Source organism: Myotis yumanensis, unplaced genomic scaffold (assembly GCF_028538775.1).
Source record: "Myotis yumanensis isolate MYYU_CA2020_CCGP unplaced genomic scaffold, mMyoYum1.0.hap1 SCAF_2, whole genome shotgun sequence".
NCBI classification, from domain to species: domain Eukaryota; kingdom Metazoa; phylum Chordata; class Mammalia; order Chiroptera; family Vespertilionidae; genus Myotis; species Myotis yumanensis.
The window spans coordinates 32,644,848-32,660,837 of NW_027223753.1; the positions used below are offsets into that span (position 1 = coordinate 32,644,848).

The 15,990-nt window shown below is 55.8% G+C and overlaps 1 protein-coding gene across 1 annotated transcript in view; it reads right to left on the bottom strand.

Moving 5' to 3' along the window:
- Nucleotides 1-728: 728 nt before the first annotated feature.
- TRABD2B (TraB domain containing 2B) overlaps nucleotides 729-15,990 on the bottom strand; it is a 195,529-nt gene continuing 180,267 nt past the window's right edge. The window contains exons 6-7 of the mRNA XM_070405067.1: nucleotides 14,984-15,253; nucleotides 729-4,895 (exon numbers count right to left, since the gene is read on the bottom strand). Of these exons, the coding sequence (XP_070261168.1) occupies nucleotides 4,667-4,895; nucleotides 14,984-15,253 (499 nt within the window). The 3' untranslated portion in view covers nucleotides 729-4,666. The remainder of the gene's footprint in view (nucleotides 4,896-14,983; nucleotides 15,254-15,990) is intronic.

Below are 15,990 nucleotides of genomic sequence, written 5' to 3' on the forward strand. Positions count from 1 at the left end.
AGGGAACAAGGTCTCTGTTTGACAGATGAGGAAATGGATGCTCAGAGAGGGGCAGGGACTTGCCCAAGGTCACCAGCAAAGTGAGGACTCTCCAGAGTATCTCTGAGAAGGAAGTGCCAGAGTCAGAGAAAGGGTGGGGGAAGCTGATGCTCCTGGGCCAGGGCCAGGTGAGGCTCCATGGGCTCTCATGACCCTGTCCTTCCCTCCTCAAGGGTGGGGGCAGGGAGGCAATAAGCTCCGGGCTGGAGCCAGGGTCCTGGGTTCCAGTCCAGCCCCCCCCCCCCCCCCCCCACGGCCCAGAAGTCCCCCTGCCCAGGGCAGCCGGCCAAGCCTGCCAATTCCGTCAGGCTGGCTGGGCTCTTGGAGAACTGTGGTGCGCGGCTGGACTGATTCCTGAACCTTATTGGTTTAGACAGCCAGCCGGGTGATTTTTCTGGCTGCTGAGATGAAGTTTTGGAAAAATCGCAATGTTCAAAGAACCTGAGCATAACAGAGCCAGGAGGGACTCTCGATGTCATCTGCCTCAGCCCCTTGCCAAGACTTTAAATCTCTGCCATATCTCTCCAGCCAGGGTGCCTACAGCCCCTGCTCACACACCTCTCCTGACAGAAACTCACCTGCAGGGGCACCTGTCCATTCTCACACAATTTTGGCTTTGTAGAAACTATTCCACTCGCAAAGCTAACATCTGCCTCTCTCCTTCTTTCCTTCCTTCATTTCTTTCTCTCTCCTTCCCTTTCTGCACAGCTGTTGAGTGCCATCTTTGTGTCAGATGAAGATACAGATATGAGTTCACACGACTCTTGCCACCGTGGAGCCCACAATCCAATAAGAGAGCACACGTGCAATTAGACAGTCTCAGTGGGTGTTGTGCTAGATGTTAGAAAGCACAAAGGAATCACAGGGGGCTTCTTGGAGGAGGTGTCATCTGAGTTGATCCTCAAAAAATGAGCAGTTAGAGTAAGAGAAGGGAGTTCCCAGGCCTAGCAAGCAGCATGTGTGAAACGTCCTGTCTATCCTAGAAATGACAAATATGGTTCAGTCTGGTCAGGCACAGAGTGGGAGAGATGAGAGATGCACCTGGCAAGGTCAGCAGGGCCAGATCATGGAGAGTCTAGAATGCCAGGCTGAGGATTTGGTTCTTATCCCATGGCCATGGAAACACTATCGCCAGCTCCAATTCTGTTCTCTGCACACAAACCATCAAAGCTGCCATTCCCAGGCAGAACATCTCTTATCCTTCACGGTGTTTGTCGTAAGCTTTCCTTTGGTGGGGGACCTTTCCTTGGGATCTGTTGTCAATGGCACTAGACTGAAGGCTGGGCAGGTAGGACAGAACCCTGAGCCTCTAGGTTTGCCCAAGTCTGGCTGAGACCAAGAAATAGAAGATGGAGCATTCGACGTCAGGAAAACTCACTAATGGTCTTTCAGAGCAAAGGTGACCTTGCTGGTAAGTACAGGTGTCCGTGCTGCCTGGACACCAGATCTTTGAACTTCAGAGGTGGAGGGGCTCTCGATGGCCTTGTGCAGCTCCTAGCAGCCTGACTCATGCACCTTCAGTCCAGGCCTACACCTGGCTGCGGGGTGTCACACAGCCTGGAAGAAGACTAGAAGCATGGCTATGCTGACCAGCCCCAGAAAACTCCGCGGTCATTCAGTCAGGTTTCTTGAGAGACAGGGGATCTGGGCCACCACTAACCTGTTGCCTAACCTTAGGCAGGTCACGTAACCTGCTGGGTCTCAGCCCGTCCATCTTCTCTGCCTGCCTCAAGGCCAACATGAAAGCCCTAAGACGTGTACACGATGCTCGCGGAACAACAGGGACATTTTATGAGGCTGAGCACATAGCACATGCTGGGAAAAATGTCAGCAGTGGTGGGTAGATCATTTCCAAGTATGTGATCGGCTGCTGATGGAATGAAGGCTCTCCGGCCCAGAATGAGAGAATTCACGCACCCCAGCCATTCAATTTCCATAAATGTGCCTCGGGCCTTCTGGGATATAAACAGCAAGCTCAGTTCATTTCAAACCCTGGCCAGTGGGTGGTCCTCAGAGATCAGTGCACTTCGGCTGCAGATGCCTGACCCACGTTGGCTCTGGCTGTCCGGGCGGCACACGTCCACCTAGCCAGTTAGCACATCCATCTTTCTTTAAACGCTCGAGTGCTTATCTGAGGGAGAGTTTGGAATCCTCCAAAACTGCACCAAGGAGGGGTCTGGGGAAGACTAGGGCTGAATCTGCCTGGTTAGGGGACTGGATAGGATAACCTTGATGTTCCTTTAGGAGCCCAGGACTGTGCTGCGTGTCCCTCTCAATGCTGAGTTCCTCTAGGTCGGGAAGGTGGCAAGATCCGGGCCTGACATGGAGACTGGCACTGTGTGTGCTTGATAATCACACGCTGCATTAATTTACCTCTGGCCCCGTGCCTGGCACAGATCTGGGCACGCGGTCAGGTGCCTGGACTGTTTACCCAAATGCTTCATCTTTAATTAACCTCAAGTTCCATCTCAATACATCGCATGCCACACTCTGCCCCGAGCAGAGGGAAATCTGGCCTGTGTGTTTCTAATTCCTTTACACTTATCTCATCCAAATAGTGCTCCGCACGAAGTGTTTGATGTCCCCCAGGCCTCTGAGCCTGCTTTATAACTCAGCTAAGCCCCTTCCTTCTCAGAAATAGGAAGTCACATTTCTGCCAAGGATAAACTATGGCTGGGGTCAAGTTCAGTTTACAGCATGATGCCCATGGGGCTGGCTGGACCCTCTGAAGTAGAGCTCGGGGCTCCTGCCAGGTCTCAGGCTCAAACACATCCATCCAGGGCTGAGCGGAAAAGAATTCAGAGGCCTGCCAAGATGCCGGTGGGACCTCTGACCATCCAATGAGCTACCCTGGACTCTACTACTTCAGAAGGGAGACAGCTGCCCCGCGGGGACTGGGGTGAGTCAGTCACTACCAGGACTGCCAGGGCAAGGCCTGGTGCAGTGACGCTGGAGAGCACTGCTCTGGGATTCAGCAGATACCCAGCTGTGCAGTTTTTGGGAAATGCCCCCTCCCCGGTCTGATTATTACTCTTAGTTATATGTCAGATGAGGGGTTCTTTCTGCTCTCCGGTGCCAGGGCCCTGTAATTGATGAGCCGCCAGCCCTATGAGGGTCCAGGACTGGAAGGCAGCCAGACAGGGTCCTCTGCCTGCTCGGCCACCGCCTTGGGGGCAGAGGATCTAGGTCTGTCTCTCTGAGTCGTAGTGGCCTGACTGTCCCCGTTTGACTGGCTGCCTGTCTCCCCACGCTTCCCACAGCTGCCCTCCATTCCCTAGCCTCTGATTTGGCAGAGAAGCCTCTCATTGGCTTCAGAATAAGACAAGTCTGGGCCCGGGACACGTGGCACACACAAAGAGCCCTTTGGCAAGAGTGACCAACATGAGTAACTGGGGCCAAACAGGCTCTTTGGCGGAGTAAGAAGCATGTGCTGGCCCTTGGAGCTTCCCTGTGTAGAGAGAACGTGGCAGGATCTGATCCAGGAGATATGCATCACTTTTCCATCACATTACTTTGGGGCCATGTCCTGGCTGGGTGACCTTGAGCAAGTCCCTTGACCTCTTTTGGGGGCTCGGTTTCCTCATCTGTGAAATGGGGATAGTTGCATCTCATAGAACTGGTGTGAGGATCAGTGATAAAGTGAGTGTGCAAAGTGCCTGCCACATGGTAGGCTTTGGACAAATGGTGGCTCTCGTTACAATTAGTATTACCATGTGACTCCCAGAGCCCCTGTTCCTGAAACTGCCCTCTGTGCCGACTCCTGCCCTGCGGCAGCTCCTTCCATTTGGCCGTGACTTCAGTAGCATCTCCTGTAACCCACGCTGGCTTAACGCTATCAGAGCAGAGAGGTCTGGATTCACATCCCGATCTCCCACTTGCTGAGTGACCTTGGGCAACCAGTTTCCTCTCTTAGTTTCCCCATCAGGCGCATGGGCCTGGGAAACCACCTCCCTCAGCACCAACCTTCTTCCTCCAGCCAGGGCCTTGGCCAGAACACTTACCAAGAGCTCCGCAGGCCCGTTCACAGACACCCAGGGTTTACAAAATAGCAGCATTCTCTTTCCGAAAGTGTCTTCCCAGCCCCAGATGCATCCACGGGAGGGAAGGACCGTCAGCGTTCACATCTCTGGCTCCCAAATCCAGCTTCACAAAAGCTAAGCTTGTCTGCCTGCCCCTCCCTCTGAGGTCCCCGCGGTGGGAGAAGCCAGGCCCAGACACGGGAGGCTTCCGCTGGTCCAGGAGCCGGCAGTGCACAGCCACGGTCCACATGAGGTCACAGGTGTCCTGACAGCCTGGCTTCCCCGCCTGGGTTGGCGCTGGGGCTCATTAAGGGGTTACTGATATAGGCCACATAAAAATAGTTTTATCAGTGGAATAAATACACTTTTCTTTTTTAATATGGACACATATTTTACAAAAGAGCCCCATAGCACTATGGGAAATTAAGATCCTTCTACAAAAAAGAAGATGTAACTCGGGTAACAATAAAGCTCTAGGGTTCTAACGGATCCCGACTGGACCGCCCGTGAGGTGTCAGGCACCCCTGGGAGGGGGGTGGCAGGGGCAGAGGGGTGTGGCCACAGACCCTCCTACGGTTTCTCTGGCTTCTCTGCCCTGGCAGCCGAGGTCAGGAGGGCCCGAGGGTGTGCAGCAGGAAGGGGGCTGCAAAGCTGGCAGCGAGGACGGCCGGGAGGAGGCCCAGGGCCGGCTGTGAGTGGGCCGGCACTGAGCTGCTGGCGGACCCCAGCTCTTCCTGCGGCTGGAGCTGGTCGGAGAGCTGGAAGAGGGGCCTGGCGGTCCCGGAGCTGGAGCTGTGCGTGGGCTGGAGGGGCAGCGGGGGTGGCGAGGCGGTGGTGCTGGAAGGAGAAGACACATGAAACTCTGAGTGACCGCTCCGCAGCCCCGTCCCGGGCTGTGGCCCTGAGGTTCAGATCTGACTTCATAAAATGAAGGAGAAAACAGGGGCTCAGACAGGGACAGTGAGCAGCCAGAGCCACACAGCAGGCTGGCTGAGCTCCTGAGGCTGCACTCACCCTCCTGTGCCAGGCTCCGGGGGGTGGGGGAGTAGGTGTCCTGGGCACTGGGAGCCACGGGGCTCGTGTGACCACTCAAGAGAACTCAGTCCCAGGCAGAGGGAATCAAAGTGCTATGGAGAATTAAAGTGTAATGAAAGTGTATCTGGGGTCATAGCAGGGCCGCCAGCCTCTACACCTATGTATACAGATGCCCCGCCCTCCTATAGCCCTCCCACAAAACACACAAACCACCCCTCCCCCACCCCCTTATCCCAGCGGCCATTTATTGAGAGTATCTCTGGTCCTCGGAACAAATCTGCACAGTGGCTCGCATCACCCCTTCACCAGATGAGAAAACTGAGGCTCATGGGGCGATGCGGTGACCAGGTCACTGGGGAAGGGGAGGCAGCACCTCCACGGGCAGGAGCCCTGGGGTCCGCATAGTCACAGGGAGTTTCAGTGAAAGGCGCAGTCCTTCGTGAACTTAAAAAAACAGAATCCTGCTTTGGAGGTAATGGTTAAGGATCTTGGCTCGAGAAAGCATAGGTGAAAGAGAGGAAGGGAGAGAGACAGGAAGACAGAGTGAGGCAGAGAGAAAAGGAGATTAAGGACAGAAGGAACTGGTGCCATTGGGGAGTGAAGGGTAGGATGGGGGCCAGGCGGGGTGCAGGGCCACATCACAGTTCAAGTCCCAGAAAGAGATAGAAAATTATGAATAGAGGGACAGGGACTGGGGAAGGGAGGGGACACAGGAGGAGGAGGCTCAGGGATAAAGGAAAGGGCTGGCCCTAGAAGCTATGGGCACACTTGCCCTGTGGACCCTGGGCTGGGGGAGGCAGAGGATCCAACAAGCCCCAAACAGCAGAGGGGCAGGGATGTGAGGGGACACCCAGGGGCAGTGGGGACACAGGCCTCCCTGAAAAGGAGACTCTGCAGTCACCCATGAAAGCAGCAAGTCCAGCTTGCACATTGCCGAGGGGGCTCCCAGCAGAACGGAGAGGCGCTCACAGAGTAGGGCCCGTGCCAGCTCTGTACGAAGCACTTAGCATATAGCTTCTCATGGCAACCCCATGAGGCAGGTACAATGATTATCCCATTTTCCTTATGAAGAAACTAAGGCACAAAGCGGTTAAGTAACTTGCTGTGGGACGCAGGGCAGGGGCACACAGGACGTGCGGGGTGGGCGGGAAGCTTGCCCCTCTCTGGGAGACGTTTGTGTCGTGTGCAGGGATGGGGCTCTTTCTCTGTGGGTAGCCTCCTCCATAGGAGACACTGCTCCACTTTCTCACCCTCCCTCCCAGACAGGCTGCTCACTCCCGGGGGCTCCTGGGAGTCCCCCACCCCACCCTGGCCAGAGTTTCCATGTGCTGGGTACAAGGTCCCAACAGTTAGCCACAGTCACCTGGATGAGATCTGTGAGCGTCGCTGCCACAGCCCTGCCCCACCGCCCTGCGGCTGGATGCCTCTGACACAGCCTGGCTCAGCCTCAGGCTGGGGCTGGTGGGCGGGGCAGCCTGGGGTCACCAAGCACAGCCCTGCCCCTACATGGGCTGGGATCTCTGCTCTGGGAATGGGGTCTAGACTTTTGCTGAAAGCAAAGTCTTTACTCTCAGCCTGGTCCCTCCCTTTCTACTCTGCCACTGGCCACGCTCCGACCTCAACGACCAGGTCCTCGCAGGAGGTTCTTCTCAGGAGAGGAGGGAGTACACTCCCGCCATGCACAGGGGGCAGATGGACGTGCTCCTGGAACAGGAGCGAGGGGGCAGACCATGTGCTTTGAGTGCCCCTTATAACTCACAACATCTGGCCTGTTGTGCCCCCCATCTCATGTCTCAGGCCATCCGAGAGTGGTCATGGTCTGGGGCCAGCTGACCTCACCTCCCAGCACACACCAAGCCTCTCCAGTCACATCTGATGTTCTGTGGCCAGTTTCCTACTCCCCTTGAATGCAGACTCCATGACCCTCGCCTAGGAGCCTCTTTGTCCTGCACCTCAATGCCCCCTGGGAGCATTCAGGCTCCCGTAAAATCTTGTACATTTCTCATTGATCACATTATGTCACGGGCACCGACTGGGCACACAAGGTTTGGATGGGTTTCTGTAAAGAGCTTTGAATGATGCCAGGCACATGGTGCTACATGGTGTTGGCTATTTTTGTCATCATGATTAATATGCTTGCATGTGTCTCCCCTACTAATAACATCCTCCAGTCACAGAGCACTTCCCACGTGCTGGCAGACGCTGTGCTGGATGCTGGGCGTGTGCCTCTGTTATCATCCCCATTTCCAAGATGCGGAAACTGAGCCGGAAGTAGGTTAGGACACAGATGTGTCCTGGGCAGTCTGCTGTCCAGCCTGACCCGGCCTGGGTACCGATCTCACTGTGCAGATGAGCAAGTGTGCGGAGGGAGGGCCCAGGGGTGAAGCGTGCTGCTTCCTGCTGAGACCTCGAAAACCCATGCCCAGCAGGGTCACTGCCTCAGCCCCTTCCCTCCCTTTCTTTTCTAAGAAAAAGATCCCCATCCCTGCGTACAACACAAAAGGCCACAAAAGTTCCTCCCAGACTGAGCAGCAGGAAGGCGCGGAGGAGGACTGGCCTCAGGAGAGGAGCCTAGGGTGCCAAGTGGGGTGCCGGAGTGGCGGTGGGGGCCCAGGCTGGCCACAGCAGCCCCACAGGCCATAGAAGGAAGACCCAGTAGGAGTTATGAAAATTGTCTCACAAAACGCCCAAAGGCATTTGCTTTTACACTTTGAGAACCGAAGATGCTACCATCCCTCTTCCCGCTTGGAGCCGGAGTGGAGTGGGGTTTATTGCTTGGAAGGAGTCCCAGGGAAAGGGGGGGAGGCGGCAGGCGGGGGCAGAAAGCCCCTCCAAATGCCCCACCTCCCTGCTCACAAAGCTTATTCCCCCAGTCCAGATCCCCCCCCCGACCCATGCTGGGAAAAGTGTCTCATGGCAAAGTGGCCGCAAAGCCAAACCAAACACTCTGAGCGTTCCCAGGCTCCGCAGACGGCTGGCACCGAGGGGCCCAGTCTGCTCTGAGCCGGCGGGGCCTCTGGGGCGGGGAAGGACCCTCTGCCTGAGGGGAAGGCAGAAGCCCTGTTCTAGCCTGCCCCATGTTCCTGCTTGCCGCGTGAGCGTGACTCTGGGCAAGTCCAGTCCTCCAGGCCTCAATTTCCCCAGGTGTACAATGAAGGAGCAGGGGCGACCCCTTGGACTTTTAAGTGTTTTCTAGCAGCAGAAGCCAGATGGGAGAAGCCCAAAGTATAAAGCACAGTGTCCCCCAAGGCCCCTTCCTAGGTCTTCCTGGAGCAGGCGGCCAATCTTGGCATCAGAGGGTCTCCACAGCCATCCAGGCTGGGCTCTGGGAATCTTGGGGTTGTGGCTTTCTTGACAACACAAGGGGCTGCTGGGTTGTGTCCTGGGTGGCTTCTGAGCAGGCTCTAAGTAGATAAAGGGAGATGGAGCCTGGGACAGCAGAGCCTGGTGCCAGGAAGCCCTGGTGCCGGGGGGCCCTGATGCCAGGTGGCCCTGATGCTGGGGGGCCTGGTGCCAGGTGGCCCTGATGCTAGAAGGCCCTGATGCTGGGGGTGGAGGCCTCAGTGAGATCCTGCTGGAGGAGACCTCACTGTGGTTCCAGCCCGAGCCTGGCCTCTCTGGGCCAAGCGCGCCAGACACAGGCAGAGACGTAAGTGACTATAAAACTCCTAGGAGAAAACCTGGGCAGTAAACTCTCTGACCTTTCTCATAGTCATATTTTTTTCTGACATATCTCCTCAGGCAAGGGACACAAAAGAAAGAACAAACAAATGGGACCACATCAAACTAAAAAGGTTTTACACAGCAAAGGAAACAATAAAATGAAAAGCAACCCACTGAATGGGAGAATATATTTGCCAATGATACATCTGATGGAAGGTTAATATCTGAAATTTATAAAGAACTTACATAACTCGACACCAAAAAAAATTAAACAATCCAATTTAAAAATGGGCAGAGGACCTGAATGACACTTCTCCAAAGAGAACATGCAGATGGCCAATAGATATATGAAAAGATGCTCAATGTCACCAATGGTCAGAGAAATAAAAATGAAAACCACATGATATATCACCTCACACCTGTCAGAATGGCTATCATCAATAAGTCAACAAACAACAAGTGCTGGTGAGGATGTGAGAAAACAGTACTCTCGTGCACTGTTGGTGGGAATACAGACTGGTGCAGCCACTGTGAAAAACAGTATGGAGGTTCCTTAAAATATTAAAAATAGAGCCACCTTAAGACCCAGCAATTCCAATTCTGGATATATGAAGAAATCCAAAACACTAGTTCTAAAATCAGGCACCCCGATGTTCATTGCAGCATTATTTACGATAGCCAAGATGTGGGAGCAACCCACGTGGATAAAGAAGAGGTGGTACATATATAAAATGGAATATTACTCGACCGTAAAAAAAAAACGCAATTTTACCATTTACAACAAAATGAATAGACCTAGAGGGCATTACGATAAGTGAATAAGTCAGACAGAGAAAGATAAATAACGTCTGATTTCACTGATATGTGGAAGTTAACAACAAAATAAATGAACAAACAAAACAGAAACAGACTCATAGATACAGAGAACAAACTGAAGGGTGCAGGATGGGAGGTGGGCTGGGTGAAAAAGGTGAAGGGATTAAGTACTAATTGGTAGTTACAGAATAGTCAAGGGGGTGTAAAGTACAGCATAAAGTACAGCATAGGGAATATAGTCAATAATATTGTAATAACTATGTATAGTGCCAGGTGGGTACTAGAATTATTGAGGGATCACTCTGTAAATTATATAATTATCTAACCACTATGTGGCACACCTGAAACTAATATAAAGTAACATTGAATGTCAACTGTAATTGAAAAGTTAAAGAAAAATCTTGGGTTTGCCTGCGGCTCAGCATCCTGGCATCTCAGGTCCATGAGCCTCCACCCCTTTGGCCATGTGGTTTTTGGTAGGAAGTCCCTTCACCTCCCCTCAGACTCCAGGGTCACTTCTGACCCTCAGAGCCCCGACTCTCCAGCCCTCAGTGACCAATTCCTTTCGCAGGCAGCACAGGCAGATGGACTGTGGCTTCAGGGCTCTTTCAGTTGCAACATAGTGGGGAGTTGTCCCTGCCCAGCCATGGCCTGTGCCTCTTCCTAGTCTGGTCCCCACCAGCACTTCACACAGAGCTGGGCATCCATATGAAGCCAATGAAGGGTGGAGGGCAGATATTGTGCAGCTCCAGCCCCAGGGCTCATTTAAGGCTGTGAGTCTTCCAGGTGCTGAAGGCCGTGAGCAGCTCCTGCTGTGAGGGGGGCAACTCAGACCAGATGCTGAGAGTCAAAGGCTCACCGCTGGCCACCAACACTGGAGACACTGGTACCACTTTACAAGCACCATCTCATTGACTCTCCAAGCCTCAAAGCAAGTATGAGGTGCAGGGCTTAGAATCCTGTTCTACCTGAATCGGTGCTTTTTCTCACTGAGAGAGCTGCTTCCCATTTCTCAGGGGCATCTTCTATCTCTAATCAGCCAGGTTCCTGGCCTCCAGCTGACTACCCTGCCCAGGGAGAAGGCCGGGCTGTGCTAGGAGAAAGCGAAGCTGGAGGGTTTCAGGCAGGAAGGGGCGGTCGGCAGGAGGGGCACAGAGCCCGCCCGGAGCCCAGAGGTTGGAGCTCTGGTCCTCAGTTCAAACTTCAGGGGAAGCTGAGGGCCAGAAGGCAATGACCCCTGTCCTGCACCCCCTGCCTCTACATGGTGGCACCCACAATGCTCTGTGTCCATCACATACTGATGCCCTCCTCTTGCTTCAGGTCATGCCCAGCTCTTGTAGCACCTGCCCCCTTATGACTGTCCTTCCAATCCTGGTGGCCCAGCACCCTGCTCCTTGTTCATGCAAACCACCACCCCACCCCACCACACACACACACACACACACACACACACACACACACACACCCTGTGAATTTGGAGAACCACAGAGCTGGCATGGCCTTCAAAGACCAGTCAAGGCCCTAACAGCACAGAAGGAGAAACTGCCACAGGTCCTAGTCCATCGGGCGGTGCTCTGCTCAAGGCCAGCATGGGACGGCCTGCCCTGCTGCCCTGCCCGGCTCTCAGATGTGGAGCCCTCTGCCGCCCGTGTGCAGCCATCTGCGGACACAGGCCCGGCCCTTTCCGCGAGTCCCCATAAATCATCCTGCCACGGGCTGCTGCTTCTCTAAACTTCCTCCCGTGTGTTTACATCTCGGGTAATGAGGGGCAGGAGGAGGCCAGCCTGCTCCAGGTGGTATCCTGCCCAGGCGCTCGCAGCCCCTACCCCGGCTCTCGCCCTCCTCTCCCTCAACACACCCTCAGCGAGGCCTCCAGGGACCCACAGAGTCCAACCCAGATCTGGCCCCCCGGGGCTCCCAGCCTAGAAACATAATCCAGAAATTGCAGTCTGTGCGACTACTTGAGGACCGGACACCCACAGGCGCTGCAGGAACGCAGGGGAGGGGGCAGCAGGGGAAGCTAGGGCAGGAAGGGAGACTTCGGTGAGGATGGGGAGACGCTCGCCAGGTGAGGGTGGCAGGGGCGTCTTCATGGTGGGTGAATGACTGTGACCCTTAGCATTAGACAGACCCGCGTGTGGGTTCTGACCTCACACCGGACTTGCTGGGTGGTCTTGGGCAAGTTACCTGACCTCGCTGAGCCTCAGGTTTCTTATTTGTCAAACAAGGGCTCCTGACAGGACTGAGGGACATGGTGAATGTAAGTGCCTGGCACAGAGCAGGAGCTCACAAATGTCCACTGGCACCCACCCCAGCTGAGAGAGAGGCAAGTACAAAGGCGGGCTGGGGGCTTGCCACAGTCTATTGAGAGGCAACCCAAAGCCTGGCAAGGACAGGACCTTCTATCCCTTGGGAGGAGGGGCAGTGGGTAAGCAGGAAAGGGGTGACAGGCACTGCATCTGGGCAGAATTGTAGGAAGTTAACCTGGTGGTGGTGGGAGCTACAAGGAATCTGAAGCTGAGGAGCAGCGATGTGCTAGGACCAAGAGGCCTGTTAGGACCCTGTTGCAGGATCCCTGGTGGAAGGTGAGCTGCAGAGAGGGGACAGAGAGGAGGGGACAGAGAGGAGGGGATGGAGAGGAGGGGGTGGAGCGGAGAGGGTGGATGGGAAGGGGTAGAGTGGAGAGGTGAAGAGGAGGGGGTGGAGAGGAGGGAATAGAAAGGAGGGGATGAGAGGAGGGGATGGGGAGGAGGGGATGGGAGGAGGGGATGGAGAGGACTGAGTGGAGAGGAGGGGATGGGGAGGAGGGGGTGGAGAGGAGGGGATGGAAGGAGGGGATGGAGAGGAGGGGATGGGGAGGAGGGGATGGGGAGGAGGGGTTGGGGAGGAGGGGATGGAAGGAAGGGATGGAGAGGAGGGGATGGGGAGGAGGGGATGGAGAGGAGGGGATGGGGAGGAGGGGGTGAAGGGGAGAGGGTGGAGGGGAAAGGAGTGGGGAGGTGGAGAGGAGGGGGTGGAGGGGAGGGAATAGAAAGGAGGGGATGGGAGGAGGGGATGGAAAGGAGGGGATGAGAGGAGGGGATAGGGAGGAGGGGATGAGAGGAGGGGATAGGGAGGAGGGGATGAGAGGAGGGGATAGGGAGGAGGGGATGAGAGGAGGGGATAGGGAGGAGGGGATGGGAGGAGGGGCTGAGAGGAGGGGATAGGGAGGAGGGAATGGGAGGAGGGGATAGGGAGGAGGGGATGGGAGGAGGGGATAGGGAGGAGGGGATGAGAGGAGGGGATAGGGAGGAGGGGATGACAGGAGAGGATGGGGAGAAGGGGATGGCTCTAGTGGGATTTAGGGGGAAGAAAATGAGAAAACTGAATGGAATTAAAGCCCTAAAGAAAATAATTCGGTTAGAAGGACTATAAATGGGCCCTAGTCTCCCCAGAGAGCTCTCCTCAGCCCCCTCTTGGAGAACGGGGGAACCTGAAGAGGACGGAGTGAGACCGGAGAGCCACAGAAGCTGTGCCTGCCCCAGGCCGCCCAGGAGCCCAGGCCTGCTCCCTAAGAAGCAGGGAAACTTTCAACAAACAGGCTGCCTGTCGGCGAAACTTCCTTCTCCAACCCAACCAGATGGGAGAAAGTTACCCAACCGTAGTTTCCCTGTTGGGACCAGGAAGGCTCCCTCTTTCCAAAGAAAAGCTGTTTTCTTCTCCTGAAACCAGGCTCTGTGTTTCAGAGCTACGTGTTGTGAAAAGGAAACTGTTTTGGAGTCATTTGCCCAAATTTACCTTTCAGACATGGTTAGGGGCTGGGGTCTCATGCTGGAGCTGACCGCCAAGCCTCCTGTCACCTTGTGGGCTGGATCTGCCACTAGCCGGGCCTCCTGGTCACGGGCAGGTTGATCAGGACTGAGGGACCCCCTGGATCAAAGCACTTTAGGGGCTGCCGGGCCTCCTGGGCAGCAGCCTGTGGCCCTCCCCAGGCTGCAGAAGTAGCTCAGCAACCCTATGCCCTCGCTCCAGGTCTGAAGGGGGCGGCCGTGCAGGGCCCATGCTGGGCACGTGAGCTGAATGGGTGGCAGCCAATACAGCTGCAGCAGCGCCTCTGCCCAGGCAGGCCGGGCTGGCGAGGGCTCTGCAGAGTACATTTCCCAGGAACCCAAGTCAGGCGCTTTAAGCCAACGCACAGCCGAAGAAACAATGGACTCGACTCTTGTTTGCTGGAAGTCTCTTCAAGATCGTGCACACCCCGCACTTTAAGAGAGTGGACTGGACTATGTCAACTGCATGTCGATGACTCAGACCTGGCTGCAGGAAGATCATGCCTGAATTGCGCAGCAGGCAGCTCCTGATTTCTGGGTGACCCCGACAAGCCCCCCGCCCCGGGCCTTGGTTCAACATCTGTAAATGCAGAGTTGGGTCTGCATTTTCCAAAGCGGCTCGGAAGAATCTCCAGTGCACATTCAACTCGAGGCTCTCCAGGCCCCTGCACGTGCTGACGCAGAGGGTCTGCAGTGGGACCTGGGAGTTTGTTTGACAAGGGCCCAGGGTGATGCTTTCTGGGGACTCTGAGGAGCCCAGTGAGGGGCACGATACCCAGGGCACGGCTCCCACAGAAGGTCTCCCAGAGAAGGTCTCTGCCTCTCACTGATGGTCACTCCCTGGGACATCCCAGGTGCCCTGGGGACGCTGTTCACCAAATATGAAGATTCTTGCCCCAAAGTGGAATCTAGGGAGTCTGCGCTGTACCGAGTCTGGAGGAGGAGGAGGGAAGACAGAAGGAGCTTCGGTGACAGCCAGGCAGATGTGATGCAGGGTGGGGGGAGGGGCAGACAGGCAGAGGACAGGGAGGTATCAGTACAGAAGGGGGATTTCTGCACCTGCCCATTTTTAACAAGGTTTATCACGAGCTCCCCATCCCCTGCTGAGACGGAGTCCGCAGCCTCAGGGTGCCAGGCGTCCTCTGCCATCTCTCTCTTGCAGCCTCCCTGCCACTGAGCCCTCTGGACACAGGGAGCTCACGGCCTTTGCTGTAGCCAGCCTGTTCCATTTTCTCCTGGCTCCAATGGAGCCCGCTCTGCACCCCAGGTGCACCCCAGGCAATCAAGGGCAAAGCAGACTTCTGCCCATGGCACTTGAAGGAAGCTTCTAGTCCCTCACCTTTAAAATGAAGAAAATTATACTTGCTCTCCTTCTGAGAATAAAAATGAAAAATGAGATATGAGTGTGCTCTATAAGCCTGAAAGATGAACAGGAGGGTCCTTTGGGAATGGGGACAAGCCAGCCCTAAGGTTTCTGCTGGGCACGCCCCTGCCAGGCTTCCCAAGCAGGGCTTGTGGGTGACGGTGTGCCTGGCTCCGAGCGGCCGGAGGCTGCCCGGAGAGATGCCCAGCTCCCAGCAGACCTGCCCCTCCCCAGCTCACCTGTCTTCGATGCGGACCCAGAGGTCATTGAACTGCCGCGGCCGCTGCTGTTTATTCTGCCTCTTGTGCCACTTGTTCTGCCGCCCAAACTCCTCCAGCTGGCTGAGGCTGTCGGGGAGCAGGAGGTGTGGGGATAGGGCTGGGTCCTCCTCCTCAGGCGGGGCGGTGGGGGTCACCGAGGGTGCTGCGGGGACGGCAGCAGGCGGGGTCACGGGGGCCGGGCTCGCTGAGGTCCTCTCGGATGGGGGTGCAGGGCTCCTGGCGGCAGGGCTGGAAAGGGTGACAGCTCATGAAGCTCACATGTTGCAGCGTGTCATGCACGTGTGACAGGGGATGCAAATCAATGGGAGAGCTGTTGTGGCAAGAGAAGATGCTAGCGTGCCCCTCCTGGGCCCGGTGAGGATAACCCAGGACAACCAGTGTCTGGGGCTGAGAGACGGAGCTTTGACTCATTCTTTCATTTAGTGATTTAATATACATTGCACTTTTCTAGGAATTGGGCAGAAGCAAATGAGCCTGGCTGTAGGGGGCGCGAACGCATCCACCTGGGTGTGTGTGATTCACATTCCCTACAGAGGTGCACACAGACACCCCTTAGCCTGGGCACATCCTCTGCACCTCTGCTTTTATTCTCCCCTGTCTGTGGCCCAAAGAGAATTCCAAGGGGCCACCTGTCTCTGGGAGAAGGCTGGCCATGGTCTCGGGAACTGCAAAGGTTAGGTGGCGCCCAGGGCGGAGAGCAGCCTGTGCCCTCACTGCACTCCCGTGTGCACAATGGGTGAGGGAGAGAAGGCCATCAGCTCAGCCTGTCCACCCCCAGCCCCCACGGCAACTCCAGATTCCCAGGGTCCAGGAGATGCCGCAGATGCTGGGGAGATAATTCAAAACAGGCAGACAAAAGGATGGATCCAGGAAGCACCTGTGGCCGAAGATGGCTTTCATTGTTGAGGCCTCCACAGCAGCCCTGCTCCTTCACCCCACCCGCAGGATTTCAGTCTGCACTCAGA